Source organism: Mus musculus, chromosome 10 (assembly GCF_000001635.26).
Source record: "Mus musculus strain C57BL/6J chromosome 10, GRCm38.p6 C57BL/6J".
Classification (NCBI taxonomy): domain Eukaryota; kingdom Metazoa; phylum Chordata; class Mammalia; order Rodentia; family Muridae; genus Mus; species Mus musculus.
Genome location: NC_000076.6, coordinates 97,476,879 through 97,497,737, shown reverse-complemented (window position 1 = coordinate 97,497,737; position 20,859 = coordinate 97,476,879). Strand labels below are relative to the sequence as shown.

General features: G+C 37.3%; 1 protein-coding gene across 2 annotated transcripts in view; it reads right to left on the bottom strand.

The window, feature by feature from the left end:
* Positions 1-18,238, bottom strand: part of Dcn (decorin) — a 38,664-nt gene extending 20,426 nt beyond the window's left edge. Inside the window, exons 1-3 of one of the 2 annotated variants that reach the window (NM_001190451.2) lie at positions 17,949-18,238; positions 14,180-14,399; positions 2,624-2,736 (exon numbers count right to left, since the gene is read on the bottom strand). In NM_001190451.2, the coding sequence (NP_001177380.1) occupies positions 2,624-2,736; positions 14,180-14,375 (309 nt within the window). In that variant the 5' untranslated portion in view covers positions 14,376-14,399; positions 17,949-18,238. Of the gene's footprint in view, positions 1-2,623; positions 2,737-14,179; positions 14,400-15,190; positions 15,408-17,948 lie in introns of those variants that run through there. The other variant, NM_007833.6, reaches the window with a different exon arrangement.
* Between the last annotated feature and the right edge of the window lie 2,621 nt (positions 18,239-20,859).

The following is a 20,859-nucleotide window of genomic DNA, read 5'->3' as shown; positions in this document are numbered from 1 at the left end:
TCTCTCTCTCTCTCTCTCTCTCTCTCTCTCTCTCTCTCTCTCTCTCTCTCTCTCTCTCTCTCCTGCCTTTCCTTTTCTCTTACACAGTGAACCCCCTTTCCTTTTTGCTTTTCAATACCCTGCTAATCCTTTGAGCCGCTTAAAAAAACAAAAACAAAACAAAAACAAACAAAAACAAAACAAAACAAAAAAACCTGTTAATTGAGTATACACTGGCATTCGATTTTTCTCTCAACACTCACAACTTACATGTATGTTGTTTATGTTGGGACATACTGACAAATTGACATTACCTTTTTCACATATACTACTACCTTATCTGACTGATACAGAGTTTTTTGAATGGTTGCAATGTTAATTTTAATTCTTTCACATTACACATTAGTTAGCATCATCCATATAGAATCTATAGATTGAGAAAAACAGTTGATTTCTTGTACAAATCTAGTATATTGTCTATGGATATGCATTACGACCATCTTCTCAGCTGTCAAGAAATTCACTACGAAATCTCATTTTGACTATATTAACTTTGTAATGTTTTCAGACCAGCCTATTCCATTTTGCATTTCATTATTGCTTTTATATCTACATCCCCTATTCTACTATGTAACATCAGGCTGGTACATTTTATAGATGTATTTTATTATATATTTCTGATTTTAATATCCATTTCCTCAATTATTTCATCAATGAGCATAATAAATAAACGTGAATAAGTGCCCTAGGCCTCAGAATTATATTACTATGACATTCATCGTTAAAATAAAATGTTTACGAACCATTACGACCACAGTTGGGGCCATATCACTAGAAGTTCTATTTTCTGTAAATTCTCTTTAAATTAGGTTTTAATATGGAATACAAATGTGCTTCTCTGATATTTCTCCCCAATACAAGAATTGTGTTGTCTCACTATAGCATATGCCAGCAAGATTTTGCTGAAAGGACCCTGATATAGCTGTCTCATGTGAGGCTAGGCCAGTGCCTGGCAAATACAGAAGTGGATGCTCAAAATCATCTATTGGATGGAACACAGGGCCCCCAATGGAGGAGCTAGAGAAAGTATCCAAGGAGCTGAAGGGGTCTGCAACCCTACAGGTGGAACAACAATATGAACTAATCAGTACACCTAGAGCTCGTGTCTCTAGCTGCATATGTAGCAGAAGATGGTCTAGTCGGCCATCAATGGCAGGAGAGGCCCCTTGGTCTTGCAAATTTTATATGCCCCAGTACAGGGGAACACCAGGGCCAAGAAGTGGGAGCAGGGCAGGGAGAGGGTATAGGGGACTTCCGGGATAGTATTTGAAATGTAAATGAAGAAAATATCTAATAAAAAATGAAAAAAAAAAAGAATTGTGTTGTCTCACTGTTGAGAGAAGTGACTGTAGTCATTCTTTCTCATTGTGACTTTCAAATAAGATATGTCACCTTTCATTCAATGTAGGCATTGATATCTCTATTGATTATGTCAACATACATGACACTCAGTTACTTTCTCCCATTATCATCCATCTCTGAATGTTCTTTAAGGCCATCTCAATGGGCTTTGTCAAGGATCATACTCAGAACTCAGAGAATGGCCCCACAGTAGAGTATAGAGGTTGAGGTTTTCATAGTACAGTGTACTTTAGATGTTGATGCCTGGCTTGCCTATATTAAATGTTTACTGGTATTTTGAAAGGTATCATACTTCTCCCACAGGAATCCAACTGAAAAATAAAAGATATATTTTGTAGAGATTCCAGTGCTCTCTGTAGTCATACTTCAAAGGTTTGCTTCAGAAAGCTTGACACAATTTGACTCAGTCATGTCACATTTCCCAAGACAAGGATGTTTATGTTTTTTTGTTTGGGGTACCTACTACTCTATGTCTGAGGAAGCTGAACTCTGCCTCAGCCTAGTGCCTTGACCACACTCTAAGATTAAGTAATGTAGATGATGAAGTAAGACCTTCTAGTGTTCTGCCCCATAATTCTCCTACCTCCTGCTACCTTCAGATTTGAGTGCCTCACAATGCCTCATTTTCTAGCTGCTTTATGAACAAGGCCTTTATGAAATGTTCTTATGAAACCCATCTGAAAGTATCTTCCCTTTCCAATGTATTCTTGAATATCCTATTGAACATAGAGTAGACATAAGTTAAACACACACACACACACGAATAAAATGGTGGTTATTCCTTATTCTGTTGATACCAAGAGAATTTCCAAGGCCATCCATACCTCTCTTAGAGAATAAATCACAACAAAAGAAACAAAAGCATAAAATAACACTAGAATTAAGTAGTTCTGTGTTTTATTCTATAATCAAAATGCCCTCTATTTGTGACAGTACATGTATTTATTCATGGAAACATTGACAAAGATTAAAGTATAAAGATGTTTTAAGTAAATAGTGATGACACATGGATTATATGTAGAAATATTGGTGGTGATTTTTTGTTAGTGGCTACTTAATATGGTACTCTGCTTATCTGTCCTTGCCAGGAAGAGAATCAGATAAGCGCACAGTTATGTACTATTTCATTACCGCAGCCTGTTTTGATCTAACTGTAGGTTTCTTTTGAAAATACCATTAGAGTCTGGTCTTAGAACAAATAATAAGATAAAATGATTCTTACATGCAAGTCCTTCAGGTTCTTGAAGGCCCCTTCTTTGATCTCTGTAATTTTGTTGTTTTGCAGGTCTAGCAAGGTTGTGTCGGGTGGAAAATCCCAGGGCACTTTGTCCAAACCTAGCAAAGGGGAAACAAGAAGGCATAACCTCTGAGAAGAAATTCCCAAAGACGGCATCATAAAACAGTGTTGTTGTTTTTTAGTTTTTGATACAATATCTAATTTTGTAGGCTACCCTTCCTTCTGCAATTCTTCTGCCTAAGCCTACTAAATACTTGGATTATAACCATCTCCAACATATAAAAATTATGTGTTTACAAGGTGTGATAGTTTGCATATTCTTGGGCCAGGAAGTGGCACCATTTGGAGGTGTGGTCTTGTTGGAATAGGTGTGACCTGGTTGGAGTAGGTGTGTCACTGTGGGTGTGGGCTTAAGTTCCTCACCCTAGTTGCCTGGAAGTCAATCTTCCACTAGCAGCCTTTGAATGAAGACATAGAAATCTCAGCTCTGCCCGTGCCATGCCTGCCTGGATATTGCCATGCTCCCCCCTTGATGATAATAGACTGAACCTCTGAACCTGTAAGCCAGCCCCAAGTAAATTTTGTTTTTATAAGACTTGCCTTGGTCATGGTGCCTGTTCACAACAGTAAAACCCTAACCAATACACAAGGGAATTAAGGTGCCAGCTTGTCTGTTATGTATTTTCCCCAAGATTTACATCAATTGTAGCTGAAACTGTTTGTTTCATCTTTCCCAACCAAGTCAAGAATTTTTTTTCCTTAGTTTAGTTTCCAAACTAAAAATGTTTCCTATATATTTGTTGGTCCTCACAGCGGAAATTTTTGCTCTTCTTACGATGAGGCTCTAATCTTTGGCTACATGTTAAGCCTTAACAAATGTTTGTAAATATTGGCTAGAATTGTAACCTGTACTACCTACATAAATACCCTATAAATACGTGGGCTCCAACCAAAGTTTGCATCAACTTTTATAAATCTAACACTGACATGGATTTACATGAAAACTTAAAGTCATTTGAACTTGTAAACAGGGCCCTTTTCATACATTGAAAATTGAAGCTTTTGGGAGAGTAATTCTTTTCATTTGAATTAGAGTGCCGTGACAATATCAGTTTTAATTGCCATTTTATAACCAAGAGGTCTATGGTTGAATAGGATAAATTTGGTGGCATAAGTTCTGTGAAACTAACTTCATGAAGCCTTAATTTTGGAATGTAGATTTTCAGTACGTCAATATAGACACATAACAACCAAGTTATGACCTTTATGGTCAAAAATACGATTCACTACTCATTTAACCAATTATAATACATATTTTCATTTTTATTTTGAGGGATGAAGGGAGGTAAAATAAAAACTGGATATTTGAGTTCAGAGACACAGTGTTTACAAATGTGTGCTGTTTCTGCAGTGGGTCTGCGTTTGATTTCTATAAGCTACAACAAGAGGCCACAACTGCCTGCAAATCCAACTGCAATGACTCCAGTCCTTCTTTGGCTTCATGGGCACTTATATCTATATCTATATTTATATCAATACAGATTCATATAAATAGGTGTGCATATATACACCCTCTGCTTACACACATAAACACACACACATATACTTTTTCAAAAAATTTAACAACTTGGAAATTCTACTCTCACATAGTGTGACAATCCCTCTACTTTCAGATATCTTAACAAAAATTTAAAATTTAAAATTTTGAATAGAAACAAGTTTTCCATAACTATAAAGCTTGAAATACTAAAGAGTTCTGACTCCTTGGAAAATACTTTGTTTCATTGACTGGAGGCTGCATATGCAGCGGAAGCAAACAGACTTTACTCACATGGGAGTATAACTCATGAAAAATACAATTCACTATAGTTTTTCATTAGAACTACAATCACAACAGAGTATAATAACAACTATGTTGGGAAGATAGCTTTCCAGTTCTGAGCCTTTAATGAGCATGTACTCAGAAACCACATGGCTATCAAATTTCAAATCTCTTCCATTTCTTCCATGATAATTACATACATTTGAAAATCACTTATTTCTAAGAGGTCTTTTTTGTTGTTGTTGTTATTGTTGTTGGTCTTGTCCAGAGACTGCCTCTCCAATTATAGTAGTAGGAAATATTGTTCATAGCAATGACCAGTGTCTTAGTAAAGTTCAGTATCTAATGCATGTGATGCTCAACTGACATCATATGTTCTATAAACACTGAACTCATTACAGGCGTGGTTCCCATAGAAATGAAAGATTGACGTGTGTTCAGCACTGGGAAGTAGACTATAGAACAGCTACCTTGTGGGAGGGTGACAGGAGGGTACTCCACAACCGTAATCACAGCCATTTTCAAAAATGTCAATTTGCTAATTGCCTGCAATTAGAGGATGTAGCCTTTTGCCAAATCTGTGATAATTAGTGTGATCCAACCACAAAAAGACATGATTTCCTTTCCTTTGGAATGTAGTCCTGTGTCTCATTAGTGCTTGTTTTCTGCTTTCTGTCAGAGATTTAATTTCCTCTTATGCTTACTTTTGTATAATTATGAGATAAAACTCTAGAGCCTGTCTTAACATTTGAACAATGTCAAGATTGTGTGAAAAAAATCCCATGCACGTAAGGAAAGGACTCTGTCTCTGGAAGGCTCACCCTTTTGTTCATGTTGTCACCCTTGAACTTTATGACAGAAATTGCTTAAGCTAAGTTACATGTGTTATATCTGGAGATGGAGCATAAAAGAAAAATACCCTCTCAGACTTGTGACTCTTGCAAATTAGCTCTTGGAGGTCCATTTCAGTGATCAAATTATAATGCTTACATATTTGCTCTGAAGTACTAATGGATTCATACTCATTTGGTGAACCTCATACACTGAAGTTCATCATGACTACTTTGAATTACATAACTATAGTGATTATTTCAATTAAAGTTATGTTATACTATTCCCTTCCCAACAGTACTATAATAATTTATAAAACCTTGCTGTGAAAGCTCTTGATTGAAGCAGAAATGTAAGGCAGCATGGTAACTTCCTTTACCTGGTGACTTTTAGGAAGGGTTTAATGGCATAAACAAAATCCTCATTAGGAATAATGAACATGACTAAAAGATGACCCTCTAGGCTTGCAACATAATATTTCATGCGTCAGGTTTATTTATATGTCCCCCAGCCAAAAAAAAAAATGTTCTCACACCAGATTCCTCCCCCTAATTCTATACATTTTATATCTAGATAAAATGTCCCACTGTAAATTAGTATCTTCAAAGATCTAGGTAAAGTACAATGGGTAGATTACCCATAATATGAGTTCTTAGAACATCACAAAGGGAAAGAGCCCTTAATGTCAGCTAAATGAGGTTGCTTAGCAGACTACATTCAAATAAGAAAAGTAGATAAGTTAATCTGAATACTTTTGATGTAAAAATCTCTCTATTTTTCTCTCTCAGTCTCTCTCTTGGTCTCTCAATCTCTCTCTCACACACATTCTCTGCTTTTATTTATTTATTTGTTTGTTTGTTTGTTTATTATCTTTCTATTTACTTTTAAATATAACTCCTTTTAAAACTGACTTAATTGGTGCTGGAAGGTTGCATTATTTTGTTAAGCTTTATTTCAACTGTATTCGTGATAGATTTGTTTTCAGCCAGTGTTACATACTGAGTTCTTGTCTAAAAGAAAATGTGTCTCAGAAATAAAGGGGGAGGGGAGGGAGGTAATTTGTAATCTAAGTCAACCCTCTTTTTTTTTTTTTATCCTGACTAAACAAGACCAGAGAAGTAAAACTTCCATCATAGATCCTAGCTAAACTAGACCAATAACCAAGATGGTATGAGTCCTCACCATTGAAACATCGGCTTTGCTATTCATACATGTGAGCACCACCCCATCCTGAGCACCACCCCATCCTGAGCACCACCCCATCCTGAGCACCATCCCATCCTGAGCACCACCACCCCACCCTGAGCACCACCTCATCCTGAGCACCACCCCATCCTGAGCACCACCTCATCCTGAGCACCACCCCATCCTGAGCACCACCCCATCCTGAGCACCACCACCCCATCCTGAGCACCACCCCATCCTGAGCACCACCCCATCCTGAGCACCACCCCATCCTGAGCACCACCACCCCATCCTGAGCATCACCTCATTCTGAGCACCACCCCATCCTGAGCACCACCTCATCCTGAGCACCACCCCATCCTGAGCACCACCTCATCCTGAGCACCACACCATCCTGAGCACCACCCCATCCTGAGCACCACCTCATCTTGAACACCCTCATTCCTAGAAATTCACTTTGGTTCATATCATGAATGTTTTGTGAGAAATCACATTCACCCATTGCTCTGACTCTATTACCCTTTAGAGCTCACTCAAGGTTCTTCCTCTACAAATACTAATCTGCCCGACAGGGCCTTGAACCCACACTTCTTAGAAACCACAGGCTCATGGCCTACATTCTCATCTTCGTAGAGTCTTTGCTTGTTCACCTGCAAATGCAGGATAAATAGAAGTGGTTTATGTTGTTGTTTTGTTTTGCTTTCCATTCTGAAGGTTTTCTGGATGCTTCATGCACAAGTTTCTTTCTGGCACATTAGCAATAAAACATCAAGCTGCCAAATTTTTAACCCAAACTTCATCCCTGTCTACAGGAAATGCAGGCTTGGGGGAAGGAGCAGAGACTGAGGGAATGACCAATCAACTTTCCCATCTTGAGGCCCATCCCATGGGCAAGCGCCAACCCCTAACACTATTATAATGATACTCTGTTATGCTTGAGGCAGGAGCAAGTTCTTCTCTGAGAGGCTCCACCCAGCAGCTGACTCAGACAGATGCAGAAACCCAGTCAAACAGTGGATGGAGCTTAAGGACGTTTATGAAAGAATAGGAGGATGGATTGCAGACCCCCAAGGGGATAGGAACTCCACAGGAAGACCAACAGAGTCAACCAACCTGGACTCTTGGAGTTGTCAGATTTTGAACCACCAACCAAAGAACATACACATAGGACCTAGGCCTCCACACTCATATGCCGCATATGTGCAGCTTGGTCTTCATGTGGGTCCTGAACAACTGGAATGTGGCATATACCAAAAGCTGTTGTCTATACATGGGATATGTTCTTCTAGCTGGGATGCCTTGTCTGGCCTCAATGGGAGAGGAAGTGCTTATACTTGAAGTTCTAGGAATCAGGGGATATCTAGAGGTATCCCCACCTGCTCAGAGGAGTAGAAGAAGGGGATGAGGAAATATTGTGGAAGGGTTGACAGGGAAGGAGCAGTGATTGAGATGTAAAGTAAAGAAAGCAAAATAAATTAAATTAAAAAAATAAAGCTGCCTTGTAATCATGCACTGAAGAATTCATGAGCATGCTCTTGAAATGTTTTTCTGCTATGTTGTGTTATAAAATCTCTCTGCATCCTAATTTTTTATATTAAGGTTTTCTTTTTCCTCCAGTGTATTATGACAAAACTTTCTTCATTTAGTCCTAAGTTTTCAATTATCAAATGAATCTCCCCATCAAATATGCCATGTCCTTTGTCTTCACCTGTGAATTGTTGCCTCTTCTTTGACTGTGACATATTTTTAAGGCATCTTTAGTCACATGTGTGGCTGAAAAAGATTGTTTGTTCTCTCTGTTTTACATGGCCCTGGGGTCTGGGTTAACAACTTTTTTCCATAGTATATACTTATCTTGGAGAAGGATAAACTATAAGCTGCTAGATGGGAAAACAAATATACATTCATGGAGAGATATTGACCAAAACCTATATACAAATTAATTTTGAATTTGATTAATAGATCTACACTTTCACTTGAAATGAGTCAAGATGATATCATAAAGTTGGGGCCTCAACTTTTTGAATAAATGGCTTGGAAGGAACATGAAGGAAAATTTGTGGAACTACAATTTAAAGAAGACTGAAGGAAATCTTAAAACTGGAGAGTGGACCCAGTTCACTGCTTACTGTAAGAGTGTAAACATGTAAGACCCTAAATTTAGTCACTGGTGATACTACCATCTCCCTGCAACTGTGCAATATATGTACAACATGGATTATAATAAATATTAACTAGGAATGGAATAAACACACCAATATTTACAGAGTAATTGGTAATATACACAATAAGCTGTTGTTATTTTTAGAGTTTACTCATGAATATTTTATTTAATTTTTATTATTTATTTTATTATATATTTATGTGTTACATGAAACTTCTGGAAATTACCTAAAAGCTATTTTGAGAGAGGGTGAATATAATAATTAATGTAGTTCAATGAACTAGTTGAAGTTCTTCAGTAAATTAAAAGTTCATCTTATTAAAACACTTTAAGAATGATTTTATTTGTATGTATGTGACTTTTTGCCTGCATGTTTGTTTTTATACCACATGTGTGCCTAGTGATGATGGAGTGCCATCCAGTGAATATTGGATCTCTCTTGGATCTGGAGTTACCGATGGTGGTGAATTTCCATGTGTAAGTTGAGATAGTTACATAATTCTTATTATTTTAATTTTAATAATAATTTTTTTGTCTTTTTCATTATGGTCACAAATTATAAGTTTCCCTGAAAGCATATTTAAATGATACCTTTTAGAAGATACCCTTTATGAGAAATCAGTAAATCGTATTACAAATTAATTATCTATCACAGGTAGAGCCAGTCTCAATTCCTATTATGATTTGTATAAATATAGACAATTTAAGCTACATTTTTTTTGCTGATGATTAGAATCTACATCTCTCTGTTTTTCTCTTCTTTACATTACAATTATTAACTAAATGGAAACTAAATTTTATTTTGCAGGTATAACAAACACTAATTTTTTTTTATGTAAACATCTTAACCTTGAGCTAGTTTTTCTTGTGAGTAATGGCTACTGTTGTGTGCATCTTTGTTCCACGAAGTTCAGCATCTTCAGAGAGTTTACCTACAAAGGTCCATGTGTGCATAGAAAGCCTTCATTCAGTTAGCAGATGCTTCCCAACAAAATGATTATACCCAGATCTGCCCTTAATCAACTTAATTCTGCTTAATTAGGACATTAAATAAACATTTTTAAAAATTCTATTTAAAAACTCCAGTTTTTTTGTAAATCAATAAAATATCAGATATGCTAAGACAACTTTTAGCTTCAGAGTGACTTGAATTAAAAATAAATCAAGCTATGAATTAGAGATGATTGAGTGCCAAGTTCAAACACTTGAGACTCTCTGTTCTTATTCAAAACACTGAGTTGGAAATACCTTGGAGGTACGAATCATTGTGATGACTAAACACTAACAGTTCAAACTAAAGCTAATCTTCAATGCTTATAAAGGAGGTGATAGATTATTGCAGCAATAAAAGGTCTTTACCTTTTATTTTGATAAGAGGTCCTTACTTATCTAGGATGACCTTTGACCTCTGTCTCTGTCTTTTTCATTTCTCTCTACCTCTCTCTGTGTTTCTGTCTCTCTCCTCTCCATTTCTTTCTTTCTCTGTCTCTTCCTCAATCTTTCTCAGTTTCTCTCTATGTGTCGCTCTGATTCTCTCTCTCTCTCTCTCTCTCTCTCTCTCTCTCTCTCTCTCTCTCTCTCCCTGTAGCCCAAATGGACCTTGAGCTTGCAACCCTCATCAGTCTGCTGAGTAGCTGAGAATATTGGATTTTGCCTCCATACCTGCCTTTGTCAGCTTCATGAGCCATGTACCTATGAGACAATCATTTTCAAGGAAGATAGAACACATGTCATTAATTGCCTTGCGGTTGAGATGCTTATCTACGAACTAGTATCCCGAATATAAACGTTACTCTTGTAAGAATGTTTATATGCATTTTAAGTTCTTGTCTAGCAATATAATATACATATCCACCTATTAAATGAGAAAAGCCTTTTTAAAATATCAAGTTCCATATAGGAGAGGACAAAGCAGGTTTCAGTTCAAGGATATTCATCCATATAGACAAAGCTCTTTTAAATTATTTTAAAGGCATAGAGATACTTTTCAAATATCAGTCATTATGTGCTTAGTTTTTAAAAATTAAACTTAAGACAATGATTGTGTGTATTTGACTTTTCAGGGCTCATATGTATTCTAGCAGTGAGATCAAAGTTATTACCAAATCATGCTCCTTGGTGATCCCTGGCCCCATCAACAATAACTGAGCCAAAAATCTATAAGCAAGAGAAATTATCTTCCTCCAAGATACCAAGCACACAGAACTGAATATCTGATCAAGATCTAGGTTAGACAACATTTGGAAAGGAATGAGCTGCATTCATCTGCATACTTCCTGTTAGCGGTTATTGGCTGTGAATGGTTTTCCATCGCCTATGGGTATGAAGGTACCTCTCTGACACTTACCCAGGAGTAGAACATCTAGATGGTAATGTGCTACTTTTAATATTCTGAGGACTATCCATATCATTTTCTATGAGGGCTATTTTTATTTTAATTCTTGCCCACAGAGTTCAAGGACTCCCTTTTTTAGACACCCTTCTAAGAATTGGCTACTTTAGTATTCCTGATAAAGTCATTTTTACTGCTGTCCAGTGATATAGTTTCGATAAGCGTTTCCCCAATGATGAATGACCTTTGATGTATTTTTATTTCACGCGTTAATGGGTCAGTTCTGAGAAATGTGTATTTAGGTCTATTTTTCATTTTGAAAAAGTAACTGTTACCATTGATGAATGCCTGTCAAAGAAGGGAGCTTTCAAACATTATCATTTATTTTATGACCTAAAACACAGAATTTGGCAAGGGATCAGAAAGTTTGCTCTCAGTTATGGTCCCTTATGCATTGGTAACCAAATATTAACAGGATCAAAGGTCATGGAAGTCTAGTCTGGACTGGATCCCCAAAGACTTATTCTTATGAATAGCATTCTGTGCTGCTAAGCTGGAGTTGTCTGGAGTACCCAAGATTGCCTTTCTTGGCACAGTCTCAGTCTCTCTCTCTCTCTCTCTCTCTCTCTCTCTCTCTCTCTCTCCCTCTCTCTCTCTCTCTCTCTCTCTCTCCTAAATATATAGTTAATTTTTTTGTTAGTGGATTTTTGGAGTTCATTATTTCTTCTGAAAAAAAAAAAAAGAAAAAAACTCATAGCTGTATAGTCAAAAAAATATTCTCCCGTTGTTTCTCACATCTATTGTTCCATTTTCTGGATGAAAGTTTTGTAATTTAACACAAAATATGTTCTAGTATGTGTTAACTAATGAATGGTTAGAGAAGTTGTGAGGTTACTAAGTTCAGTTAGAGAATGTTGTTCTGTGGTATATTACACAATCAGGCAACGCTAGATTAGTTCAGTGTACCAAATGTTTCAGAATGCTAGAGGAAAGGCTTTGGAAAGATTATCTTCATGGGTAAGTGCTAAATGTCTGAGATAATAGGTATGTTTAACAAATTAAAGCATAACTCGATGTACATATGTATCAAAATATTTCATGCTACATGTAATATATGCAATGTATATAAAATCACATATCCGTTAATAGCAAATATAAAAGGAATGAGTTGTCCTTTCCTTTTGGTAACAACTGGACTCCATAATTTGATAAAGACTACATTTGCTGATCAGTTTTCCAAAATAGTTCTTTATCTGATAAAGATAGAATGGAACTATGGGTCTCACACTGAATTCTGGTTTAAACCTCAAACTAAATTTTAACAAAACATGCAGAAGTACTTGGCAAATTCATGTGTACTTTCTCAGCCCTCTGTGCTCTAGATAACCAGGAAATGATGCTACAGTGGAGATAACTGGAGCCAAACGTCCCGGGGAATCTTCCAGAAGCTTTCACATCTCCTTATAAACAAATGGCTGAGCTCCAGCTTCTCATTTTTCATTTACTCTCATTGAAAATATGTTTAAGAATCATTGTGGTTTAACACTGGCACAAATAACCCTTAGAGCAGTGGCTCTCAACCTCTGGGTCCCAACTCCTTTAACAACCTTCTACCTCTAGAAGTATTTACATTACAATTCATAAGAGTAGCAAAATTACAGTTACAAATTGGCAACAAGAAATAATTTTATCACTGTGGGGTCACCATAAACAACATGAGGAACTATATTAAAGGGTCACAGTGTTTGGAAGGTTGAGAACTTCAGCCATAGAGGAAAACACACAGTCAAGCATTTAAATAGAAAATTACTTATATTAAATACAATATAGTCAATACTGACAAAAGTTTGAACATTGCATCTGTTTTGTCTCATTAAAACCTATGAAAATGGTAGTTCTAAGGAAACAGATAATAATGTATATTCCTACATCTGGAGTGCCACTGACCCATCATAGGGAAGAATATACTTACCAGATCACTGAGCAACCAGAGAAACTACCTCTAGCCTCCTGAAAGCCTCCGTGTATACCCTCACTGAAGTTTTAAAGTGTCAACATTGAAAAGTAAGATAAGTGTTTCTTGGTTGTTGATGCTGAACAGTTTACTTCTACGTTTGTCTGTGCTCCTCTGTAGAGCATATTTCCCTGGTTAATATTACTGATCATTTTTCTGCAAAATATGCCTAGCAAATTGCCCTGAATAACTATGGGGCTTCTCTGTGAAGCACCTTCTTATGCTGTGGTATTTCTTCTATAAGCAAGACACACAGCAAAAACACTAGTCCTGTGATCATGGTTTTTTTTTTTTTTTTTTTTTTTTTTTTTTTGCGATAAGAAAATAGACAAGTAAAGAGAAGAAGGGAAAGCAGCTGCCATGGGAAGCCAATGCATTAACCTTTGGCTCAACTGCTGGGCCTCCAAACTTTCTGAAGATTTATCTTCTAATCATGTGGCTTTTGGAATTCCAGGCCAATTTTTACTTTCAAACAGATAAGCCAGCTCTCTTTAGTGTATTGAGCTGAAGTTTCAGAACATGAGATTATATCAGATATTTACATTGTGCTTTAGTTATAAATATTCCTGTTGAATAGTTCTAAAGACCATAATCGGCTGCCAAAGCTACATGGGAACCCAGACCAGAGAATGCAGGGAATGCCTGTGCATCTTGAAGATAATTTTTTGTTGCACAATCCATCTCATTTTGCTTCTGATAACTATGCATTTTGCAAGTTAGTCACGTTTAATCTCTGTTGCCTGGAACCTGTAAAGAGTAAAGGGACTTTCCAAGTTTTCATAGTATCTAACACTTTAGGAAACCAAATCAAAAATTTAGAAAAAGAAACAAAAATGAAAATGGGAAAGAATAAACATCCCCCTGGAAACACAATATAGATGATGTATTGGTAGACATTTTACTTTGCAAAAAGGGGATCTATTCAAGTCATTAAGTTTTTTTTTAAAGTGATTCACTACAAACCTTTGTAGACCTGATTGAAAAGGGTGAGAGGTGGGGCAGTGTAGCGTGGAAAGCCTAAAGTGTCCTAGCCTCAAAGTTAATTCTTTTTCTCCTTGACTATTTGCCCTACTCCTCTTTAGGGGGTGTGTCTCTTACTTCTGGAATTGCAGAGATGAGACCTCAAAGGGCCAAGCACTCAAGAGAACTCAGTTCCATGAAGAAGAGGCATACCTTTGGCCAGACACACTTACCCAGATCAGAACACTGCACCACTCGAAGATGACACTGGCATCGGTAGGGGCACATAGATATCAGGGGATTGTCAGGGTCATAAGGGATTATGCCAGAAGCCTCATCTTCTAGCATGAAGTCAAATAAGCCTCTCTGTTCAAATGGTCCAGCCCAAGAGACTTGTGCCAGAAGGAAGAAGATGAGAGTTGCCTTCATGATTATCTCATGTATTTTCACGACCTGGGGACCAGGGAAACAAAGAGAAGGGTTTCTGAGCAAGGATGCCACTTGATTTATGTGCAATTTGATACATAATATATCATAGCAGAGTGAGAGCACAGAGAAAAAGTATAGAAAATAACATTTGCCATGAAGAAGTCAAGCATTCAGCAAAAGGTCTTTAAAAGGAGGTAAAGGTGATTACAGACATAAGTAAACCATTTCCTTGCCAGTAGCAATTCAAACAGTATGAAATAGTGTGTCTCATCTTGGGGTATGGATTAAGACGATATGCCAGATCACTGTCAGGGTGTCCTTGAATAAGAAATCATGGTTGTATTACCATGTTGGCTCAGTGCTGTCATATGACAGTCAAATAAAACTGTGCCTTTGTAGTAAGAAATCTCCAACTTCTTCCAGAGACATCTCCTTAAGCCCTATTCATCTCCAGATCCTCCTGTGTTTCCTTTGGTCTCATCTACCACCCCATAAAATTGTTGTAAAAGACTCCAACTTGTTTCTGCTCTAAATATTTCTATTATTTCAAATCATCTTCCACCATGTTGCTGCCCAAGCCATCGTATAAAATTTAAGGTTCTTCTGTACAGATCTACTGACACAATTTTTTGACATCTTCTGACCTGTCAATGATAACCATGGTTCCTAAGTTGGTTGAGAAGCCAGACATTATTTGGTATCAATTGGTACTTAAAGATACAATTCTCTGCATTTTCTCTCTCCCACTTCAACCCAGACATTTTCTTTACTTCAACCCCCCACACTTAGACAGCTTTGCCATTTTGATTACCTACCTTCTGAAGAAGTTTAAAGGTTACGTGAGATTCTGGGTCTCCTGCCCCTGTCTCCCCTCACTTCTCCTCTGAGCAGGGTGCTGCTCGTTACCGCTTCTGTGATCTGAAGCACGATATTCTGACCTCTTTTAATGAACTTATCATGTTATAATGGGCTTTCTGTGTTTACCCCAACATTAGTGGATGTTCTCCCTCAGGGCGTGCCTTAGTATTCCTTGTTCTTCACCCATGCCTTGCACAATATTTTGAACACAAGTGACTCAGCTACCATCAGTTTATTAATAACACAGTGCATTCTGCTGGCTCCAAGAAACCAAACAAGTCTGATGTCTTAGAGCCCAAATTGTATATTCACAGCAAATTTCTAGTTATTTGGATATTAATTAAAGATAACTCAAAATGAACAATCAAAAGAGATCAAGCCACCTATTTTTTGAACGGACATGGCTTAAGATCCCTCTTCAGCTCTTAGAAGTCATCCTCAACCATTGAAGGCATCACTTTCAGACTCGTGATCTCAAGAAGAGCTGCATCTCTGCAAATATGTTGGATTTACTCGCTACTATGTTTCCATATAACAATACACAGAATGTATAGCCTTGAAGCTTTTTCCAAAAACACTAGGAAATACACACACACACAAGTTAAAAAAAAAAAAAACTCCACACATTCATTTTTAATTTACATCTAATACTGCAGTATGTCTAAAACAGAATACTCCATACATAATTGTGATTTCTCAATTTAAAAAAAAATCATAAAGATTGTGATTCATCCAACCTCCCCAAGTTCAAGGGCAAGTGTCCTCTAGTAACCCAATCCCACTCAGCTGCTCTTAAAGGGAGGTTATTGTTTAGGGATGTTTATTTGGATTGCAGTAAAGGAGAAGACTGCTTCACATTAAAATAGAATGTTTATGGTTTACCACAAGTTTGCTGGACTTGCATATTTAATGCCTTGTAATTTTAGGAGAAGAAAAGAAATGAAACAACGTAATCTCAGATTTAATAAGAATAAGGAGCATTTCTGGAGATGTCTCTTTGTCATCTACGCTCCAAAGCAGACATGCCTGGTGACTTCCCTATCAACCCTAAAAAGGAAATGTTGAGCCCAGGCTCTGAGGAACACCATCTTTCTTTATATGTGTTTACCTTGTTAAAATAGGACAAATTCTCTGCTCAATCTTCCTTTAGACTAAAGCCTGATACAGCCAGACTGCATACCACTTCATTAATACCCTCTCTCTCTCTCTTTCTCTCTCATGTGTGTATGTGTGTATATGTGCAAGTGTGCATGCATATATGCATGTTTTTGAACTCTGTTATCCTAAAAAAATGCTTATAAATTTTCTTCCAGTTCTCCCATGAAATTTCTTTTAAAATATTTTTTATACTACTCAAAGATCCAGCGTGTTTAGAGCAATTAACTTAAGAGAAATCTTAAGAGTCACTGGTCCTCAACATTTCTTCAGTGTTTTTTTTTTTGTTTGTTTGTTTTGTTTTTTTGTTTGTTTGTTTTTTTTTCCTTTTGTTATAAATGGCAACTAGAACAACAAAAAACAATTTACAAACGAACAGGTTGTGACTGAAGCAACACTATATCTTGTAGAAACTGTTCCTCTCAAATATTTGTAAAGCCATTTTTCCACTAAAAAGAGTTGTTTAAGTTCCGAAATGTCTCACCAAAAGTAATCTGTCTGGCCCCAAAACAATCTTTCTTTATTTACTTAGCTATTTCATCCAGGTTAACTTTTGTATAAACATACTTATACTGTTGTTAGGTGTTTCAGAGTTAAAACTTAACACGTATGTATGAAGTGAATCTGTAAATCCCTCATTTTAAGGTGAATTTAAAACTTCAGTAACAATAGGAATAATTAAAATACAAGCAATAAAAATACATTTGTCCACAAACAAGAACTACAATAAAACCTATGTTTCTTTTGGAGAGGTCTGCTAAAATAAGCAGCTGCAGGAAGAAAAAGCCACAGGCACAGAGATCACTGGAGTCACACACTGGGGCACACGTAACCAGTGGTCCTCTGCTTACTCTGCTTTAAGTTAAAATGAGAATCAACCCCCACCCTCACCTCATAGTGAATGCACCTCATAAGAAAGGTTAATTTGCATCGAAAATATTGACAGAAACATTTATAACCAAAGAGCTCTGCAGCTGTATTATCTCAGATCTTTAACATCATAAATATTTCCTGTGTTCCTTTTCACCTTTCTGGTAATAATTCCTATTCATTTCTGGTGTTGCAGAAGTAGGCATTATATTTCTACAGCCAGAGACTTGTCTTGCTGATGTTTTAAAGATTGTGAAGTATGCAAGAACACAGCACGAGAAGAAACCCTTAAATACCTAATTTAGGCACAAGCAATATGCTAGTTACGAATGCTTTTCTGCTGACAGTTTATAAAGAGCAAAGCATTTCATCAGTACAAACACAAAACTACCAATATAGACAAGTCATGGTGTTAGGTTACAAGTTTTTAATAAGCATATTTGCAAGAACAGAAGCAAGAGCACAAAACCAATGCATTCAAACAGTTTTGCCTTTTTGTTTGTTTGTTTTACCGAGTACTTAACTTCTGTTTTCAAGCAATTCATTTCTAACGTTGTCTAAAGATTACTAAAAGTTTAGCACAGCTTCCTTCTCGTTCCTTTTTCTCACCAGATATTTTCTTCTGCCCTCCACTTGACAGAAGCTTTATTAGCCTGTAGCAGAGTTCAGGACAATTATTGAAAGCCATACCTTTTAATCCGGGTATTTGCCACAGGAGCCCTCAAAGCTGCGATGTAATTAACACTAACTATGCAGCCCAGGCAAAAGGGTTTGCAGGTGTGGAAAGAAGGAGGAGGGGGTGGTGCTGCCCTGTGACTGTCACTGGGTTGAAAACCTCCTGCTTCTACTCCATAGCACAGTTAAGAACTAAGGTTTCACTGCGTGAGCGCATCCAGCTGACACCCACATTAGATCATATGGTAATGATACGTCTCTTGTATTGTAGCCAGAAACTTTATCGGCCCCCTTCTCCCTCCCCCTCCACATTTGCTTTATCCCTTTGCATCCGCCCAGCATTCCAAACTGCTTTTGTAGTCTAGTGGAGCAACTTGATTTGAAATTTGTCTTTTTTTTTTTTTTCTAAAAGATTGTAACTGAAGAATTTGTCTCCCCACCCCCAACCCCATTCCAGTCTCCACCCTTTCCAGTCTTGTTTGTAAGTAGTATTTATTATCCTTCTGAAATGACTTTTTTCCCCCTTGCTTTGGAGATGTGTGGGTCTGGAAAATGGAATGGCATTAATCCTAAAGCTTTTTTAAATGTGGTCTGCAGAGAAGACTAATTAGACTTCCATAGAATTACTCCTGGGCTCTGAAGTTCAAGTGCTCTGGAGTTCTCTGTGCATTTTGAATGCATTTCTATGGTGTTCTGGGACAAAGCCAGAATTTAATCTGGAAAATATGTTGTTTATTATTTTCATTACCTACGGCTTCAAAAACTTCCTTACTGTCTATTCTTTGCTGCTGTTGTTGAATAAAACACATAGAAACTAGACACTGATTACAATAAGATTTAGTTTGTAAGTAAAGAAAAAAATAATAATTTTTATAGATGGGTCCCTTATGTAATTAGGACTTTCTGTGGCTCTTTTTAAATTTCAGTAAATAGGCAGGGGGAGGAGAAGAAAGTGCAAATTGAGTAACATGTTTATTCAGGCAGTGAAGAAAGTTTTTGGAGATTTTATAATTCCATCTCTGGATGCTGTGGGTTGCTCTGTTTGCCTTCCCAGGTTCTGACTCGCATTTTTCTGCTCAGGCCTCCAGGCTCTGATCAGGTGGGGACTTGAAGCCACCATCTATGAAAAAGGAGGAGATTCCCCCTATCCTTCCTTTACCCACCTAAGTGCATGCTTTGACAGGAAATATTTTTTTATTTTTATGGAGCTGGAAGGAATTAAATTCTTGAGAGGGAATCTGAGGGAGGGGGAGGATGTAGCTAGACTTATTTTGACTTCTTTCCCAAGTCTAACTGCCTGTCTTTTAACCTCTCCCTCCACACACTCCATTCTTGCAGAGTCGAAGCATGCTGAGTGATTCTGTTGAGTCCAAGTGTTCGCTGACATTGGTGTAAGGAACATGCCCTTTCTTCTGGCACTAATTGACTTTCTCCTCTGAATGTTGCTTGTATTTATAAGTTTCTTCTGACATGCGATAACTCCTTGCTCATTGCCTCACTCCCAGAAAACACACATAGTCCCTCTAACACAGTTACTATAGTCATTGTCTTTCTTAATCGATGATTTGTTTCTTAGCAACACTGAACTTCACTCTAGTGAGTCAGGACAAATTGTGGCAGCAGTCATTGCCTAATGTAGAATAAGACAGGAGATGAAAGCAAAGAAATAGGAAAGAAAAGTAGAATAAAGTTGGCAAGAGGAAACAAAAGATGCATATAAATTAGTTTGAATTTTTACTGGTGGGGCTGTTAGGTTTAAAGTTCATATCTGGGTTCTTCCCTTTGATGACAGGTTTAGGAATTAAAGCAACTCCCCTAACCTCCCCAAGCTTCAGTCTCTGCACCTGTGGAATACATAGAAAACGTAACTCAGTGGTTAGTCTTAGATGGAGCTTGAAAGCAGACAATGTATAGAACAAATTTATTTCAACTTACTTTCAGTATAAGTGCGCCATAAATATTACTTTCCATTATTTTCTGGTGTGTTATATAGTTTACAATTGAACTAGCCAAGAAGAGTTGCTCCTCCTGTTTTGAAAATATAAAAATTGAGAACCAGTGACCTCTCCCTGCCCATGAAGCTAAGTAAGACCCAAAGCACAAGGCAGCTCCCAGAGATTCTAATTCTGAATCCAGGTTACATAGCTGTGCTTCATCATAAGGAGAATGAGCACACACACAGGAAGAGTTACTGTTAAATCTCTAAGATACGATGCCTTCTCATTTTCAAAACTGCACACAAGTTCAATACCGGGACCCAAGAGACAGCTTAGAAGACAAAGGTACTTACAGCTCCTAGCCTGTCAATCAGCGTTGAACCTCTGGAAGCCAGGTAAAGGAGGAAGTAAAGAGTCAATGCCTCAACCACATATTACACACACACACACACACACACACACACACACACACACACACTCACACACACACACACACACACACACACACACACACACACACACACTCACACACAGGCACTTTAATCATCATTGTAATCACCCAATATTTAAAAAGTTTTAATAGTTCGTAAACCTTGTTTAAGGATATATAGAGACAAATGCTTTCCCTATGTAATGTTTTTTTTTTAATTTAATGACAACTTTTAAGTTTCTTCACATTTATCAAGCTTCATTTATGAACAGCTGTTATATATAAGTGTTATATCAAGTATATGGTTCTTTTTTTTTCATTTTTTTTTAGGTGCAAAAACATAGGATCATCACACAGTCATATACAGTTAAGTAAAAGCAAAGTCAGGACACCGTCCATGGGTCTCAAGTGTCTGCACTGTAACGTAAAGAGTGATTCAGGGGGGCTGGAGAGATCTCAGTGGTTAAGAGCACTGACTGCTCTTCCAGAAGTCCTGAGTTCAATTCCCAGCAACTACATGGTGGCTCACAACCATCTGTAATGGGATCTGATGCCCTCG